We start from the raw sequence: 17,562 nt of genomic DNA on the forward strand, positions 1-17,562 counted from the left end.
AAACTATCTGTATTTTTTCTAGTAGGGGTCTTTGATGGTTTCAAGTGTTTCAATTGATGTAGACAAGGATATTTGGGCTATAATGATGGTGAATATGATTGGTATGAAAACCTAAATCAATATGATTTTTATTACTGAAATTTTGAAAGAATACGAGAAAACAGCTTGATGTATTTTGTGCCTCTTTTTATGTGCAAATACACATGTAAAAGTGAAATAAAAAAAAATGAAAATGAGTAACTTCAAGAAGCTTCCCTGTTTTTTATATGTTCGGAACACACAGAAAACTTACCCCGACCCTAGATCATTCATAGCTCAACTGTAAAAAAAATTACAGACTATAGCCATCCTCTATTATCTTCCAGTACCACAAACTTTTCGATTTCACCACTTTGCCAATTGTCACAGAAAAATTAAAATGATCTGAAAGTTTACTGATCACTAAAAAAAACTTTCACCTGATGTTCTTAAACATTACCACATTTTTTTTATTGGACCACTTCAAAAGGAAACTTAGAAAAAGAAAAAACTCACTTTCACCTCGACAAAGAAAAATTATAAAAAAATACACTCTCACCCACACAAAAAACAACACCATTTCTTAAAGAACTTTTCTATTTCACAAGCACAGTAATACATGGTACAGAGACATATCATGTCGTCCGTAAAGTACGGACTCGACCATGCGAGAACACCGAAAACTTAACACTACCATCACAAAATGTCAATTGAAAGAATCCAAAGTACAAGTTTTCAATATTATCGACTACACTACACTTATACACCGTGATCGATGAAATTTACAGTTCTTTCACATACTAAAACGATTTTTTTACACTGAACAAGAAATTAAATATCGTAATGGGAAAGAACTGCAGGCCACTAAAAATATCCCACTTCACAAGATACAGAGCGTTGATTCGTTAGTGTACACTTTGAGTAAAATTGAATACATGGAATTTTAACACAGCTTTCGTGGCGTTTTTAACGCTGATCACCAATTTCCTGAAATAAACTGCCGTTAGAAATATATTTGGAACCCTCAGTAAGGCCCTGGCTCTGATGTGTGGTTCGAATGTGAGTGTGTGGGCAAAAAAACAGTGTATCAATTATATAACTAGTGATATAAAGGTAGTTCTTCAAAGTATAGTTAAAATATTGCTATAGTAAGTGTAAAGCATGAACCGAAGGTAAAAGTCAAAAAACGTGGCAACATTAGAAGATCACAGGTATTCCAACTGTTTTCATCATTTTAAACAAGCCTGAAGAAACTACTGTATAGCGAAACACGTGTTGCTTTTATGTAAAACTGTGTATTGAAAATCTCACCATTCTATTCTATTCTGACCACTCCAGGATCAGTTTATAAAATATGAGGGATGTTCGAAAAGTTTTAGGAATTCACATTGTAACATAAGTAGACCAACGTAGAATTCTGGTTAAATCTTTTAATTGGCTCACTACAGCACTTTCTAATAACTGAAAAAAAAAAACTAGAAACTCATAAGAGTGTTCTTTATTGCAATAGAACTTTGTAAAACCTCGTACTGCACACAGAACAAAAACTTTTCTGAACAACCTGCACTGGGAATTGCTTCCAATGAGTTGGCAAGAATCTCCCCAATCTATAAAAAAAGATTCTCAGAACTCCCTCAAAACTTCAGGCAAATATCAATCTTGCCTTGCTTTTCAAAAATATTAGAAACTATTCTGTATAATCAACTAGTTAATTACTTCGATAAGAACAAAATCCTGAGTCCTCAGAAGTATGGTTCTAGGAAAAGTATGTCCACTTTGGATGCTATCAAGTCATTAACTTGTGCTATAAAAACCAGTTTCGAAAGAAACGAAAAATTTTTGGGAATCTTCACAGACCTAAGTGCAGCTTTTGGTTGTGCTTTTGATTTCAAGTAGTTTGTATTAAAAATCAGAGAAGCAATCCTCAGACAATAAGTAGAGGAGTTCCTCAAGGATCAATATTGGGCCCCCTTCTCATTATTATCTATATTAATGATTTGCCAAATACATTCACCTCAAATATCGAGACAATTATGTATGCTGATGACACCACATTTGGCATCAGTATCAATAAACGGGAGTGTCCGGCTACAATCCTTGGGGAAGTTATGGAACAAGCAAATATATATATATATATATATATATATATATATATATATATATATATATATATATATATATATATATGTTAATTTCATTGTATTTTGTGACATGTTCTGAAGCTGTTGCTTTGTTATGAAATACATAAAAATTTGAATTTGAATACGCCTAACTCACCAGATCTGGCTCCTAGTGATCATAATATTTTCTCGCATATGAAGAACTGCAGGTTATTGGATTTGAGAGCACACAATGAAGCAATAAGTGAATTCAATTATTTGAAGGTTATTCTGAGAAACTATTTCAAACTTCTGATGAAAATCAACAATATACTTAAATCAACAGCCAAATTCCTAGACCTTTCAAGCATCCCCTGCGCATCTCTCAAACTGCAAGATGAATTCAATTGGAAAATAAGCTTTGTCTCAAACATGGAGATGAAAATGGTCAAAAATTTGAAAAATATTCCGATAAAACATTGTACTTTGAACAGTATGACAATAAATTATTACTTATAATGCCAGAAAACACCCGCCTCAACTCCTGATGTTACCACACTTCCGCCTAAACAAAAAAATAATCGACCATACTTTTCGAACCATCTCAAGTCAAAACAATGATAAAACTACCCCTTATATAACATTAAAAAAAATTATGCTGTACCCCCACGTACCACTACAATGATCAAATGATCTTCCTTGATGGCTTCTTCCGACAAGTTGGGGCACGATCTCTTCAGTAGCTCAGTGGAGAAAGGACAAGGGGGGAAAGAGTACAGGACGCCTGTCGCTTCAGTTTCTTTGTTCAGCAGCGAAATAACTCCGGCGGCTTCCTTCTGCTTGAGATACGACACCAAATTCCTTAGAGGCCGAGTTTGGACGGTTGCGTCGTCATTAGTTACGGACGCTGTCGAACCGGCCAGCCCCAGGAAGATAGCGTGCGAACTGGCACTAGAAATGCGCTTCTGCACATCTTCCAATTTGGGCTGGTCCAGTCTGAGACGTTGCGTTATCCTCAACTGGTGCTTGCCGTCTTCGTCTTTCATCAATCCGTCAACAATATCAGTGTCCCCATCCATCAGGTGGAACTTGGCAGGAAAGAGGGAGTTTTTGAGGATCAGGGCCCCCTGCCAGACGGTGTTGCACTTCCTGGCGACCTCGGGCAGGGTACGACTGGAGGCTAAAAGGCCAGCTCTACGAGAACCACTGTCAGAATCAGAATCGGGCGAGCGCCTAGGCGATCGTGACCTGGATCTGTCCACGCCCCTGGATCCGGAGCGCCTGCGGTCATACTCTGGATCCCTGATTCTGCCAAATTCGTCCTCGACCCCATCGGGATAGCGGTACGGCCCTCTGCTGCTCCCTCTGCCTCTATCGGGGAATCCTCTTCTGTATGCTGCGTTGTAGTCAAAATCTCCTTCAGGGTCCCTTCTGTAATCATCAGCATAAGGGGCCTTGGGTCTGAAGTTCACTCCAGGAGTGACATCAGCAAAGTCAGTCCTGAGCCGCCTCTCAGGTCCTCCCAAGGGAAAACCCCTCATTTCCTTCACAGCAGCTTGAGCAGCATCGATGCTGTCATAGAGTATTAAAGCCTGATTGTCGCCTTTGTCATAGTCGATTTTTTTTATGGCTCCAAACCTGTCAAACTCCCTCTCGAGCTGCGGTACCGAAGTCCACGGGCCGAGGCCTCCCACCCAGATTCTGGTTGTGGGGGTGGCTTTGCCGTACCCAATTTTGCACTGGAACTTTCCGATGTACTGTCCTGACAGCTCGACCTTGGCCCTGTGGGCCATGTCCAGCGTGTTGAAACGGACAAAAGCAAAAGCGTTACCTGTTCCAGGAGGAGGTCTCTTGATATCGATGTCTTCAACGATGCCATACCTGTAGCAAAATGAAGGTTCATTTGTGAATTCATGCAAAATAATAGAAAACTATATATTTACAAGACAAGCGGTGAATGAATAAAAAAGATCAATTACAAATTATTGTTGTAACCATAGTTGGTATTGTAATAGAATTTTATGCTTCTAATTGATAATAATTGATTATTGTGCTAGTCTTTTATGATATTTATTTTCAAGACTATTAATAATATGTTACTATCTTATTTTGATGAATTCATTACTTATCGTGATAGTACTCACAACTACGAGACAAGACAAAGTTATCATTTTCACTTGCCAAGAAGGTTTAAAACATTTTAATGAGCTGCCAAGAGACATAAAACAAAGCGAAAGTATTTATATATTTAAATCTAAACAACTATATTAAAACAAACACAATTTTGTAAAAAAAGATTGAATGATGCAGAACATCAGTAGTCTTAAATCTTAACATTTATTATCATGTATCAGTATGTTTTAAATTGTTAATATAGTCTTATCTAGGTTAGTTAACTTTGAATTTTGTTTCCTTTTCCATTTTATTTCTCAACATTGTTAGGTTACAGTCATATGTATGACTCTAGTTATTAGTTATTATTATTGTTGTTTATGGACATATTATTATTGTTTAGTGATTTATTATTATTATTGTATATTATTATATTTGTATGTATATTAGGATTTCCTAAATAAACGTATTCGTACATTTTATACTCATTTGACCAAAATTAGGTATCGGCTTTACAAAAGTTACAGAATCGTGGAATGAGGATAATTTTACGAGTGAATAGGTATAGCAGTATATCAAACATGTTAAATACATTGCAGTGGCTGTCTGTTTCCCAGAGACTATACAAGTTAGTAATTATATTCATTTTCAAACTAACACATAACTTGCTTCCAACTCATTTTGAAGAATTCTGTATATACAAATCTCAAATCCATAACCACTTAACAAGAACAAATAGCTCCCAAAAATTCCACCTTCCTCAAACTAATTCGACTAGTACGATGAAGTCTTCATTTTATAAAAATTTGAATGAGTTTAACAAACTCCCATTTTCTTCTCCCAGGCATAAATATATTCTTCAAATTTTAGTTTACTATCGATATGTACTCCTAAAAATTTTAAGCTACTTTTGTTCTCAATGATGTTACTCCCAATGGGTATATTGTCAAGTTCGCATCTGAAAGTTACTATATCAGTTTTCAAAATATTTAGAGAAAGACGATTTGAATCACACCAATTTTTCACTGTCATCATATCGTTGGATATGATTTTAGTTAAATCGTTTGCATTGTCCAACTGCCAAAAAATAGTAGTATCATCTGAAAATAGTGTGAATTTACTTGTCAAATCGAAGTAGATGAGGAACAATATTGATCCTAGTATTGAACCCTTAGGTACACCCTTATGTATTTCTCCAATTTCTGAGCGGTGGTTTGTTTCCACCATCTGGCTACGACCTGACAAATATGAGCTGAACCAGCTCAGTATCACTCCTCTGAAACCGTAATAAGGAAGCTTTCTCAGCAGTATTTCGTGGTCCACACAGTCGAAAGCCTTCGAGAAATCACAAAATACTGCAGCAGCAACCTCGCCACTACTGATTCCAGTATAAATTTTTTCCATGACTGAGAAAATTGCATCATTATGTTATTATGTTATTCATTTATATATTTTTAAAATAATGTATGTATATTAGGATGTCCATCTGTTAAATTGGTCTACAACTTTCATAATATCCATTACTACACCAAAGGTTCCAAACAGTACATCATAAGTATCATTCTTAGCAGTCATTTCTGAGAGATGAAAACTCCAGAGAATTCCTTGGCACATCTCCAAGCCAGTATGTTCAAACTGATGTGTTTTCATCAATACAGACTTAGATTTATTTAAAATCAGTTTGTAAGTTGACTGAATTTATCAATAACTAAATTTATTTTGATTGATAACTCATTTTTGTTTTGTCCAGCATGAGTGATGGCAGGTTTGTCAGCATGTATTTACATTTATGTGACAATCTGATATGAATTCAGGCAAGTCATTGATAAAAATCAAGAATAACAATGGACCCAGAACAAATCCTTGTGGAACACCTAATTGCACTTCATAAGGAACTGATGTAATTCCATTAAGGCAAAAAACAATCATCACCTCAAATTTATTTCCAAAAGAAAATTGATGATGGGAGTATGTATATGCCCGAAACATGTATTGTCCAGTTTTTGAAAAAAAAAATTGTGGATATATCTTTGTTTTTTCAGCTTCGACAAGAAATATCAGAAATTGTGCTTTCATAAGATCCATTCTTGAATATTTTTCGGTTATATGGGACCCATACTATAATGTAAATATCGATTTGATTGAGAATGTTCAAAAGAAATTCTTAAGGAATTGTGCTTTTCACTTTGGTATTCAACGAAATGAATATGAATGAGTACAGTTAATTCTTAACCAAGTTCAATATAAAATCATTGGAAGATAGGAGAATTTCTATGAACTTGAGTTTCCTCTTCAAATTAATAAATAGTGAGATAAACTGCTCAGAACTAGTTCAACTAAACTTTTCATATCAAACAAAAAGATACGAGAAACCCTGACATGTTTTGAACAGTCCGATGTCTCGTATTTGGAAGCTGAGAAATCAATATCATAATAACTTAGATCTGTTCGAAGTATCACTTCAGGTCTTTAAAAAATCAATTGAAAATGCTATAGCTTTTTCGAAGCTTTTCTTTACCTTACAAATTTCTTTGTAAGTACTAGATTTGCTACATCTTCTTTCTTGTAAGTACCAGAATTGTTTCATCTTTTAGTAATATAGTCACTAGACAGAAGTATTTATTAATATTTTGTATTAGTCACTTTGCTAAATGTTTTGTAAAATTGTAAATTGTAATGTAGACATCAGACATGAGCATTCAAAAGTACTTTGTTGTAGTTCCTCACACGTTGTTAAATATGTTTTTGTAAATTGGCTTTGCCGTTGAATAAATAAATAAATAAACATTATGGTTGTATTACAGAAGTATATTTACTCCTGGATTCCATAAACGAATAAATATTTACATTACCTGCTAAATATCCTTCTGAGCTCCTCTTCCGTTATGTTTATTTCCAAGTTGCCAGCAAAGAGTGTTCGGGTAGCCAAAGGGTCGTCTTCAGGTTGAACATGGTGCAAGTAGTTCGGAAACTTGTCTTTTTTGTTTTCCTGCTTCTCGAAGGGGGAACGCGGGACGTGTTGCCTCGGCGGACCATACCCATGCACCGGAGCCATATGGGCGGGGTGGTGCATAGGGGGCCTGGCAAGATAATCATGATGGGGTGCCGGCAGAGCCTCTCGTCTATACTCGCGGTGCACAGGGACACCAGGAGGCACGGCATAGGCCCTATCATAGCGCTCGACGGGGCGCAGACGGTCGGGGGACCTCGCGTAGTAATGTCTGTCATAATCAGGACTGATAGAGCGGGGCCTGCTGCGGTATGCTTCGCTTGCACGAGGCACTTCATACACCGCCTCGACCAGAGCTACCTTGTCATAGATAATAACCCGTGGTTTGCCATGCTTGGCATCCCTTGCGTCTTCTGGGTTCCTGAAACAGACATAGGCCACACGTTCGTCCAGATCATGCGTGACCCTGATGCTCAGGTCGCCGTACTTTTTGTATTCTCTGTACAGGGTATCCTTAATAACTTCATCACTTGCCTTCGGGTGCAGGGCGCTCACGCACAGGACTTTGTAGTGGTATGAGCGCTCCGGGGGGCGCATGTAGTCGTCGCGGTGGGGCGAAACGTACCGAGCCCTAGGGCTGGGAGAACGAGCGCGGCTGCCGCGGCGGCGGATCCTATCGGGGGTGATTCTCTCGTCGGAACTGTCGTCGTACCGCCCCATGCTCGATCTGGATCTTTTGCTACGTGGCGGAGTGTCCCTATCACTACTTCTTTTCATATTATGAATCCTAACTGTTATTTTGTCCTTTCCAGGGGCTATCATACGCACTGCACACACCAGTTACAGACACTTGGCACTCCTCTCCTAAAAACACAAGCAAAACACTCATTTTCGAACGCATTCACTAAAAATAACTACTTATTAGTTAAGGAAAAATGATAAGACATACTTCAAACTACACAGCACTGTGTATACAATAATTTCCACTTCGCTTTAGGCAAAAATTAGTAGGTACCTTCCTTAAACGCCAACACGTACAACAAAATGGCAGAAATGTAATTGAAAATGATGCACAAAGTCATAGAAGGCGGCCACAGAATCACAAAACACAAACAGAGATTTTTCTTTCTTATTTCTTATCTTTATTTTGGCCACAGTATACTTATATTGAGTATACTGTGTTTTGGCCTTAACTCCTAGGGAGACCTAGACACGTTTCGTTAACAACATCGTAGAATCACAATCTCACCAGATAAATTTTCAATATGAATAATTATTGATATTATATCATTATTGACACGAGTCTACATTCGTTTGTGCATTTAGAAATTCCAACTCCCAGTTGGAAACGTAATAATTAATATATTGAACATTTTTGATGCAACGAATCAAGAATCCCAAGAATCCTCATATTGGGGAGAATAACGAAATGAAGACATTCATAATCAACAGTTAACTCAGGTACAACATCAATTATGATCATAAGGAATCGCAATTATGAGCTATCTGACTCCAATTGTTTCATTCACTTATAACACAAAGTTGTTGTAGAACAGTAAAAGAATAATGAAAACTGAACAATTGACCTTATTAAGTGATGCGACCTCATGATTGCTAACTGCGGTAAAATAATGACATTTGACAATTTGACATTTGCTAATAAATAAATAACCTATCTTTCTGAGTTCCTTCTGCATTTTCCTTTTTGGTAAATGAGAAACTGATTTCTAGAATATGGCCGAAAAGAGATTTCCAGTCGTCCTATATGAAGTTGGGGCTCCAGAATGAAGAATCAGCTATGAAGAAATATGTCCCAAAAATGAAAATGCAGAAGGAACTCAGAAAAATAGGTTATTTATTCATTAGCAAATGTCAAATTGTCTAATGTCATTATTTTACCGCAGTTGGCAACCATGGGGTCGCATCACTTAATAAGTAGTGATGTGCATAATCGAAATATTTTGGTAATCGAATTATTAGTAATCGAATTGTATGAATAATCGAATTATCATTCGAATTATAAATCACTCGCAATGCGCAGGAGAATCACTCAATAGACATTGTTAATTTACGCATTTTAATTGCCTTAGACTGTTTTATTTTATTTTTATATTGAGAATGTATTTAATTTGATAAGTTTTATTTGTTAATTCATTGTTGATTCTTTTCATTCTGTTTTATGTTTGAACTTTTTATTAAAGTTAATTTTCAATATTTTTGAAAATATCTTAATGCCGACCCTGTTCATCCTTCCTGAATTATTATTCATATATGTCTCTATCCATCCTCGATTGGCTCTGGAACTATCAGTGGTTGACTTATATATATGATAAATAACCAAAGAAGTTGCAGTTCTAATACCATTTACAATTCGTACTTGCAAACATAACCGCTTCAAAAATTACTGTCATTTTTACGTCAGCCGCCATAGTATCAAACGTGTGATCTGTGATTGCGAATAATATAAAAATTAATTCGAATTATCGTGATAATCGATTCGATATCTCGAATTATTTTGATAATCGAATTATCGATTATTTTTAATTCGAATTAGCCCATCACTATTAATAAGGTCAATTTAATAATTCTATCGGTCCATATTCGAAGACGGTCTTTCTAATGTTGAACCAGTTCAAAATAAATAGCCGAATGAAGAATTATTTATATATTTGATATGCATATATATGCATGATAATGCGGAAAATACAATAGGGCGTATAAATTTCAAAGGATTATTTTTCTCATGTGTTAAAACACAAGGACTTTTTTTCTGTTCGTAGGGCAACAAATAGTGAGGCCAACATATGCATGCCAACGAACATACCAAAAATTCTTAGGTTAGGTATAATTTTTAGGTTAGATTTGTATTTCATATTTTAATTTTCAAATATTATTGAAAAACATGGAATTGTTTGTAGTTAACAGGTAAATACAATTTGAAAAAAAAAACATTTGATACTAACGTGTAATTTTAACAGGCATGAGGGTGACGAACCCAAGGAAACCATTGAAGATGACGAGAAAGCAAAACTTGATAGAATCCTCAAAAAAATCGACAGGAATAAAAAACTTCGTCAGAGACAAAAAGAAAAACAAAACTTCATCGCTGCTAAACAAAGAGAAACGGCAGAATCGAGACAAATTAGAAGACAAATAAAGGCTTCCATAGTACCAGTACCTGAAAACAAAAACGAAGAATTCATCGATGAAGACGTTAAGGAACACATTGAAGAAGGTAACGAAGAAATTGAAGGAGATGCAGATAAATCACCCAAGAAGAAACCTAAATTAGACCTCAAAGACTTGGAAGGTTTCACAATATTGGGCGCCGACAGCTTTGCTAGGAAAAGTAAGGTAAGGAAATGAAAACTGGAAAAATGTATAGTAATTACATAATATAAAAATAGTTTCCAATACTTGATTTTGGATATAAAATTGTTATAAAGCAACATAAACCACTATTATGAAGTAGGAAAAGTTTGTACAAAATCTTAAGGCCTACAGCTTTTGATTATGTTCAACACAAATTCTTTCTCTACCAGCTCTATAAATCTGAAGTGTAATTCATACTCGTGTCCATGAAATTAATATTTATGGCGATACATTTGTTTCATTATCTATGTTGAGGTAGATAGAATTGGAACCTAGTATATAAAATTATTCTAAAGTACATTTGCTGATGTTCATGTGTAAATTGTTTTCAATACACCACCTATTCAAGCTATTTCAATCGTGTTTATAACATTTTCAGGTTAAAAGAATATTGCCAAATTGGCTAGCGAATCCCACAGTCATCTCAGTTAACCTCCAAAATCTGCAGACGAAAGTATCTGACATCAAATTACTCGATAAGGGAATTAGGAAACTCCTCAAAGCCAATGGCGTTGAATACTTCTTTCCCGTCCAAGCAGAGGTGATTCCTTGGTTGCTGACAAGCATAAAAAATACTGATGTGATGTTTCCGAGAGATATTTGTGTATCGGCACCCACAGGAAGCGGAAAGACACTAGCCTTCGCTTTACCCGTGATACAAGCATTGAAGAAGTATACAGTGAAAAAAATCAGAGCTTTGGTTATTTTACCCACACAAGATTTAGCTCTGCAGGTCTTCAAGACTTTCAAGATATATTCTCAGAATACAAGTATTGATATTTGTCTTGTAACAGGAAGCAATTCGTTTGCTGTTGAGCAGTCGCAGTTGATATCAGACAGTAAGTGGATCAAGCGCAGGGTGTATCAATAATTCATGGTTGACAATAGCTGTGTTCCTAGTTGAGAAAGGGTGAAACAGGAAGCCATGAAAGCTTGATTACAAATATAACTATGATTCAGTTGCTAAACATATTACTAAAGTTTCATTTTTTAAAATGATTATCTTCAAAAGAGTTTGTTTGGGTTTATACCGAGTGGTTCGGAAGTTATGGTGGGAGATCTACAGAGGAAAAATTCATAGTATGTTCCAATAAAAAACCCACACATTCATCACATACCCTGTATATAAGTGATAAGTTTCAAAACATATTTTTCATCCACGTGTTGATACACCTGTATACAGAATATAAAAGTTTCTGGTTCCAAAATAGTTCTCTCATGTTCAAATTTAATTTTCAGACAAAGCTTTCGGCTCCTTGACCAAAGCAGACATTTTGGTTTGCACCGCAGGTCGGTTGGTGGATCACTTGAAGTTGACCAAAGGATTCAGTCTTGCTAATTTGGAGTTTATCATCATCGACGAGGCAGATCGAGTGTTGGAGAATGTTCAGAATGATTGGTTGTACCATTTGGAGAAACATATCCATCAAGAAGGTGAGTGAACAATAGTTTGGTTTGGTTAGGATTGGTTTTTCTGGCACTGATGAGCTTTTTTATTAAATTCCAGAGTCTAATTCGCAAACCGGAAGATTATTGAATTTGTCGACCTTACAAAAGCCAAGACCACCTCAAAAACTATTGTTTTCTGCCACCCTATCACAGGACCCGGAGAAGCTCCAGAAATTGTCTCTTTTCCAACCCAAACTGTTCACGTCTGTTGTGGAAAATGTAGAAGACAGTATAAGCACCGATAAACCTTCTATGGATACATTTATAGGGAAATACACCACACCCAGCGAACTCACAGAGAAATACATCGCTACATCTTTAGAGCTCAAGCCGTTGTTCTTGTACAAGTTCATAAAGTTGGAAAAACTGACGAAGTCTTTAGTTTTTACCCACTCTGTTGATAGTGCTCATAGACTGGCAATACTCTTGAGGGCTCTGTTTGGAAACGACTTGAAAGTTGAGGAAACATCTTCAAATTTGCAGGGAAAGAGCAGGAAGCAGCTCATAGAGAAGTTTTGTAGCGGAAAAATCGATATGTAAGTAGTTTTTATCATATTTCAACTCTGAATTTCAAAAGCCATAACAGTAAGAAATTGCCCAAATGGCGCTGGTACCTCAGGCTAACAAATTTTAGAAGAAGATTGTCTTACATCCTCTTCTATTTTGTATATTGTGGCCAAAGTGGCAAAAGCAATTCAGTCATTGGCAAATTTCCTATTGAAAATCAATTGAAAAAATTAATTGTTTTTCATTTTCAGATTAGTTTGTACAGATGCCCTAGCTAGAGGAATCGATCTTCCTGGTGTTCAATGTGTAATTTCTTATTCAGCTCCTAGATACCTCAAAACTTACATTCACAGGGCTGGTAGGACAGCCAGAGCTGGTGAACCAGGGTTGGCTGTTACACTTCTCAACAAGACGCAAATATCAAAGTTCAAAGGAATGCTGTCTCAAGCAAATAAAAGCAATATCGAGGAGGTGAGGAATTCTATTTAGTATAACGGCAAAATTTTCAGCCCTTTTGATGGTGAACAAATATACAATAACTATTGCTCTTTTTTTGCAGCTTACCATTCCTGAAGATGATTTAGAACCTCTTGGTGAAAAATATAAAGAATCGTTGCAGGAATTGAAAAAGATTGTTGATAAAGAAGAAAAATTAGATTTGGAACGAACATTATCTGCAAAAGGATCTAAGAAAAGGAAAAGAAAAAATTCTATCAGCAGTAGTATTAGTAAATAAATCTGTATAAAATATATCCACTTATTATTTTACTTTTTTTTGGCATTATTCTGTTGGACTGTAAACAGTGTTCTTGAGGGCGATAAGAAATTGGCATTTTGGCTTTTTCTGCAAGGCTCTTACTTGAATTCATCTACATGTAGGACTGAAGGTGCGGCACGTTTTTTGGCGGCAGATGTACAGAAGTAATCTGTCGACAAATCAATAAAAATATTACATAACTGCATTCAGTGGAAATGTTCGGAAAACCAACGGAGATGACGACATCTAGACTTTGAAATATGAACAACAAATTCTAGGAAAACCTATATTATAGTCATGAATAACCATAATGATTTTTCTGATTCAATTATGTCTCTGCCACTTTGAGCGGTTAGCTAATCTTTGGTGATACGACAATCATCCTTCGTGTGATATTCAGAATGTCTCACTCAAGTGGCACTAATTATCTCAAATGCACCCGTTTAATTTAATCGTATCACGGCGGACAACAATATGAGATTATGATGTACGTAGTTCGAATGGCAGAAATTCACACCATAAAAACAAAAAAAACGTATATAGAATATACTTTGCCTCCCTTGTCGATCATCCGAATATTAGTTGTTACGCCTATGGTAATGTTTTTTTTAATAAGTATAAAAATCAGCCCGTCACAATGTTCAGTGAACTGAAAATTTCTGTTCAGTAATTCAATGTGATGATTATATTTTAGAAAATATGTAACATCATTGTGACATTTTTTGTTTTCCCAGAGTTCTGAATCGCAACCTTGCGGCAATGACACTCTAGAATAATAAATATACTATATTTTGCTGAATAACTTTATCGAAGTAATGTTATTTAATGAAATACTCTATGTTGAAACTCTGCTAAAAATTATTAAGTTGATGTCCAATAAGGAGTTATATATTGTATCTACCCACATTCGTTTCAGTTAATTCCGTAGCCGGAATAGAGCCACGGTTACGAATGACATTCCAACTGGGACCCTAAATTTTAGGGATATTTTATTGGTGACAGAGGTCAAATTCTCGAATAGTTGGCAATCGATAATGAAATTTGTTGCATAAGTTTAATACTTTTCGTGTCACACCTTTTCTTTTTGCATTAAATTTGAAAAAAAATCAAATTTTCTTAATTAAAATGAACAAATCCGTGGTGAGTACTGAACAGTTTCAAAAATATATTTTGTCCGCCTAGGAGCAGTATAATACTAATGTTTGGAAAATCCACAACTACATCTCTCAATTCTAGTCGACCTTTTTTTTTCAGATGATGCTTCATTTGGCCAGGGCTTGCCAAAGACAGTTCGCAAGACCAGCCTCTACTGATGTAATCATTGGTAAATCAAACCAAATCCAATCTATGCAAAAGCATTTTCAGGTTAGTATTCAGAAGTGTCCAATTAATCAGTAAACTGCAGTAAGATGCCCCCCTGTCTCTGCAAGATCTTTATTTAATAATAATTTAGCTTATAGTTTTTCCGAACCATATGCACTGAATGGAGAACAAGTAAAAATTACAGATTTTGTAAATTAGTAATAATTGAAGTCAGGTATAATAATTTAACCTTTGGATACTCTTCAGTGGTCAACTTTGGTCCCTCTGTAGTTTCTTTTTTTTATTACTGGCCCATAGTGCAGTGAGTTGAAGGAAGATGTTTGCGAATAAATCAAAATTATATAATCACATAAGTGAATATGATGTGAGTGACAATAGATCACTTAAAAGTCTTTCAAAATTGGCTTTTTTTTCAAGAGACATTTATGTAATAAATCATTTTTCTGAAATAATTAGTGAGAAAGATGCATCCCTATAACAGATCAATTAACAGAGTTGATTGAATAAAAAATTGGGGTATACAGAGTGTTTATTAAACATGCAGCAAAAATTCAAGGGACTATTCTAAGGATATTTTGTCCTTTGATCTGTGAATAGTTCAACAAATATCAAGGTATTCTCCATGTTTTTTCCATGTCTCAATGTGGTTTATAAAGAAGTTCTAAAATGTATCTTCATCATTGAATTTTTAAAATTATAATCATCAGTAGGTGAACGTTAGTGTGGACACTTGGTTCTCCATCCTCGGTATTCCTTTGGGTAACAAGTTTTTTTTTTTTAATGTATGGGGGTTTCATCTGTTTGTCTCCCAAATTGGAAATTAATTGATTATGACCTGCAATATAAGTGTAATTATTTATTAGTTTCCCCACTGTAATAATAATATTACTGTAATTTCAGATGGACAACGGAGAGCCTGTTTTCCTTAAAAAAGGTTTTGGTGACAAGGCACTTTACCAAGTAACGATAGCTTTGACAATAATTGGTCTCGGTATGTCTGGTCATACACTCTATCAGCTGACATTCAAGGATTGAATATACATCTGTCTAGTATTTTAAGTAGAAATAATTTCATGTTTCCATAGGAACTGATCAGTTATTTACAATAACAACTCTGTTAAAAATAAACTTTCGTTTGTTTCATATGATTTTCCAAACATATTTCATCTCGACTACTAACAAATTGAATATATCCATTCATCGTAGATACTGAATCAAGTCAAAAAGATAGTCAAATTCTCAAGAAAAATATTTTCACTTGGACTCCAATTACTCTTCTCAATTGGTTGATATATTCAAATGGCCTCCGAAGCAGATCTCTTAAAATGAAAAAAAATACCATGGAAAGAGGTCTGGAAACATACGGGGTTGAAGAATCTCAAAATATTTTCTATAGAAGTGAATAATGTCTCAAGTGACTGAGGGGGTCATGAGATGAATTGGTTCTCACATATCTTGAAAGCTATGTATCATTTATAATTTTTGACAGCCCTTTTTTAAGTAATCAAATAAAAAGATCACTAGAATATAAGTAGTACTAACCTGTACATTATTTTACGTTGGGAGTATAAGCCTAGTATAGGCTCTTGAAAACTATAAAGAGCCCAAAAACAGCACAACTAGTTGCCTTGCAGTAAAAGCTGCAGTCTCCTGTCAATCACATAGATAGTATCCCCGTAAAGGCTGTTCATGCTGACTTATATATAAGTTATTGGTTTCAAAATAAATTGTTCACTTCCAAAAATTAATACAGTCGCATACAAAATACTCGGTATGTTATATAATTGTCTACTTTTCTTAAAATTTATAATGGAAATACTGTATACAGGACCATTAAAAAGACCATTCAAAATAAATTGTTCACTTCCAAAAATTAATACAGTCGCATACAAAATACTCGGTATGTTATATAATTGTCTACTTTTCTTAAAATTTATAATGGAAATACTGTATACAGGACCATTAAAAAGTTTTGTTCAATATGAAATCTATTAATTTAGCACCCCATATAGAAATTTGCAACATATAAACATTCATATTGTAAATATACAATAGTCTCATGATACACATAGAATATCGTATATTGTTGAAAAGTTTGCATTTTCTAATCAGATGAACATATAATTATGTTTATTGTTTGGAGGTTTGCTGTTATTCGAAATGTGAGGTGACGAACTTCACTATCTCTGCTCTAAGGTTGTACGGTTCTCAATTCTCATATTTCCCCCCTGCTCTATAAAAAAAACAGTTTTCATTATATATGATGGAATCGGCCGATACTTGATGAAAATCCATAACTAACGTATTCCAAAAACACTTTATTGTGAGATTTTCACTAAATTGTTTTACAGAAACGCAACACGTGTTTCGCCATACAATGGCTTCATCTGGCGTGTCTTTCAACTTTGAAAGACACGCCAGATGTATGGCGAATTAGTTCATTTGGAATAATTTAATTTCAACCCAGTAAACCATGCGCTTTATTATAAAGCCATACATAAAGAAAAATCTAGTAGGTGGTAGAAAAACTGGCTTCATTTCCATAATCATTAATAAATAATAAGTAAAATTTCATCTAGGAATTATTTGAACAGAATATGTTTTCACCTGAAATAATTTATTTTATAAATATATAATATCCCTCCGATTATCAACTATGGTCCCACTTACTTCAAATGTAAATAAACTCTCCATAACTTCTCATTACCCTCCGCGCTGTAAGTTGTACAGAAAAGGATAGTACGATACTCGTTTCAAAACACATGTATTGTATTGGTATAGGCACCGTATAGGCATGATAACTCTATGTCTTATTATTACTCCATATAGAGTCGGTTTGCTTGATTTATTTCGATCAAGTAGACATAGCAAATTTCATTTGGTGGTAATGACCTGTGTGGAAAAAGATTTTCGACAAATCACAGAAACCCGTCATGGCCGTCATCGAACTATCAACTGTCGTCGTCTGAGAACAT

The 17,562-nt window shown here is 35.1% G+C and overlaps 4 protein-coding genes and 1 long non-coding RNA gene across 6 annotated transcripts in view; 2 read left to right on the forward strand and 3 right to left on the reverse strand.

Moving 5' to 3' along the window:
- Positions 1-2,934, reverse strand: part of LOC111513935 (uncharacterized) — a 26,238-nt gene extending 23,304 nt beyond the window's left edge. For both annotated transcript variants that reach the window (XM_074176441.1, XM_074176442.1), the window contains exon 1: positions 2,792-2,934. The gene's annotated coding sequence lies outside the window, so the exon portion shown is untranslated. The remainder of the gene's footprint in view (positions 1-2,791) is intronic.
- nito (RNA-binding protein spenito) lies at positions 598-8,286 on the reverse strand. The gene is made up of 3 exons (XM_023170159.2): positions 8,129-8,286; positions 7,082-8,043; positions 598-3,998 (listed from the first exon to the last, which is right to left on the reverse strand). The coding sequence occupies exons 2-3, from the start codon at positions 7,999-8,001 to the stop codon at positions 2,771-2,773; spliced, it is 2,148 nt and encodes a 715-aa protein (XP_023025927.2). The 5' UTR covers positions 8,002-8,043; positions 8,129-8,286; the 3' UTR covers positions 598-2,770.
- A 1,659-nt stretch (positions 8,287-9,945) lies between these two features.
- On the forward strand, positions 9,946-13,275 carry Dbp73D (putative ATP-dependent RNA helicase Dbp73D). Its single transcript, XM_023170155.2, has 7 exons — positions 9,946-10,104; positions 10,158-10,533; positions 10,931-11,390; positions 11,791-11,985; positions 12,059-12,536; positions 12,759-12,978; positions 13,067-13,275. The coding sequence occupies exons 1-7, from the start codon at positions 10,082-10,084 to the stop codon at positions 13,241-13,243; spliced, it is 1,929 nt and encodes a 642-aa protein (XP_023025923.1). The 5' UTR covers positions 9,946-10,081; the 3' UTR covers positions 13,244-13,275.
- Positions 13,276-14,244: 969 nt separating this feature from the next.
- On the forward strand, positions 14,245-15,730 carry LOC111513944 (Cytochrome c oxidase subunit 7A-like). The gene is made up of 3 exons (XM_023170169.2): positions 14,245-14,404; positions 14,519-14,629; positions 15,488-15,730. Exons 1-3 carry the CDS (start codon positions 14,390-14,392, stop codon positions 15,620-15,622), a joined length of 261 nt encoding a protein of 86 aa, XP_023025937.1. The 5' UTR covers positions 14,245-14,389; the 3' UTR covers positions 15,623-15,730.
- Positions 15,105-17,552, reverse strand: LOC111513946 (uncharacterized). Its single transcript, XR_002723286.2, has 3 exons — positions 17,258-17,552; positions 16,130-16,820; positions 15,105-15,422 (listed from the first exon to the last, which is right to left on the reverse strand). It is a non-coding gene; the product is annotated as an uncharacterized lncRNA (long non-coding RNA).
- Positions 17,553-17,562: the final 10 nt, after the last annotated feature.

The sequence above is a fragment of the Leptinotarsa decemlineata genome, unplaced genomic scaffold (assembly GCF_025532065.1).
Source record: "Leptinotarsa decemlineata unplaced genomic scaffold, Ldec_3_MD MMD2_tig00001719_RagTag_RagTag, whole genome shotgun sequence".
Classification (NCBI taxonomy): Eukaryota; Metazoa; Arthropoda; class Insecta; order Coleoptera; family Chrysomelidae; genus Leptinotarsa; species Leptinotarsa decemlineata.

Excerpts from the sequence above, each read along its gene's own strand:
- Dbp73D (XM_023170155.2), top strand. The coding sequence starts at position 10,082 with ATGGAATTGTTTGTAGTTAACAG. Across the intron at positions 10,105-10,157 it reads GAATTGTTTGTAGTTAACAG|GCATGAGGGTGACGAACCCA; the intron begins GTAAATACAATT and ends TAATTTTAACAG. Across the intron at positions 10,534-10,930 it reads GCTTTGCTAGGAAAAGTAAG|GTTAAAAGAATATTGCCAAA; the intron begins GTAAGGAAATGA and ends TAACATTTTCAG.
- LOC111513944 (XM_023170169.2), top strand. Across the intron at positions 14,630-15,487 it reads CTATGCAAAAGCATTTTCAG|ATGGACAACGGAGAGCCTGT; the intron begins GTTAGTATTCAG and ends CTGTAATTTCAG.
- nito (XM_023170159.2), bottom strand. The coding sequence starts at position 8,001 with ATGATAGCCCCTGGAAAGGACAAAATAACAGTTAGGATTCATAATATG. Across the intron at positions 3,999-7,081 it reads CTCAGAAGGATATTTAGCAG|GTATGGCATCGTTGAAGACA; the intron begins GTAATGTAAATA and ends ATTTTGCTACAG.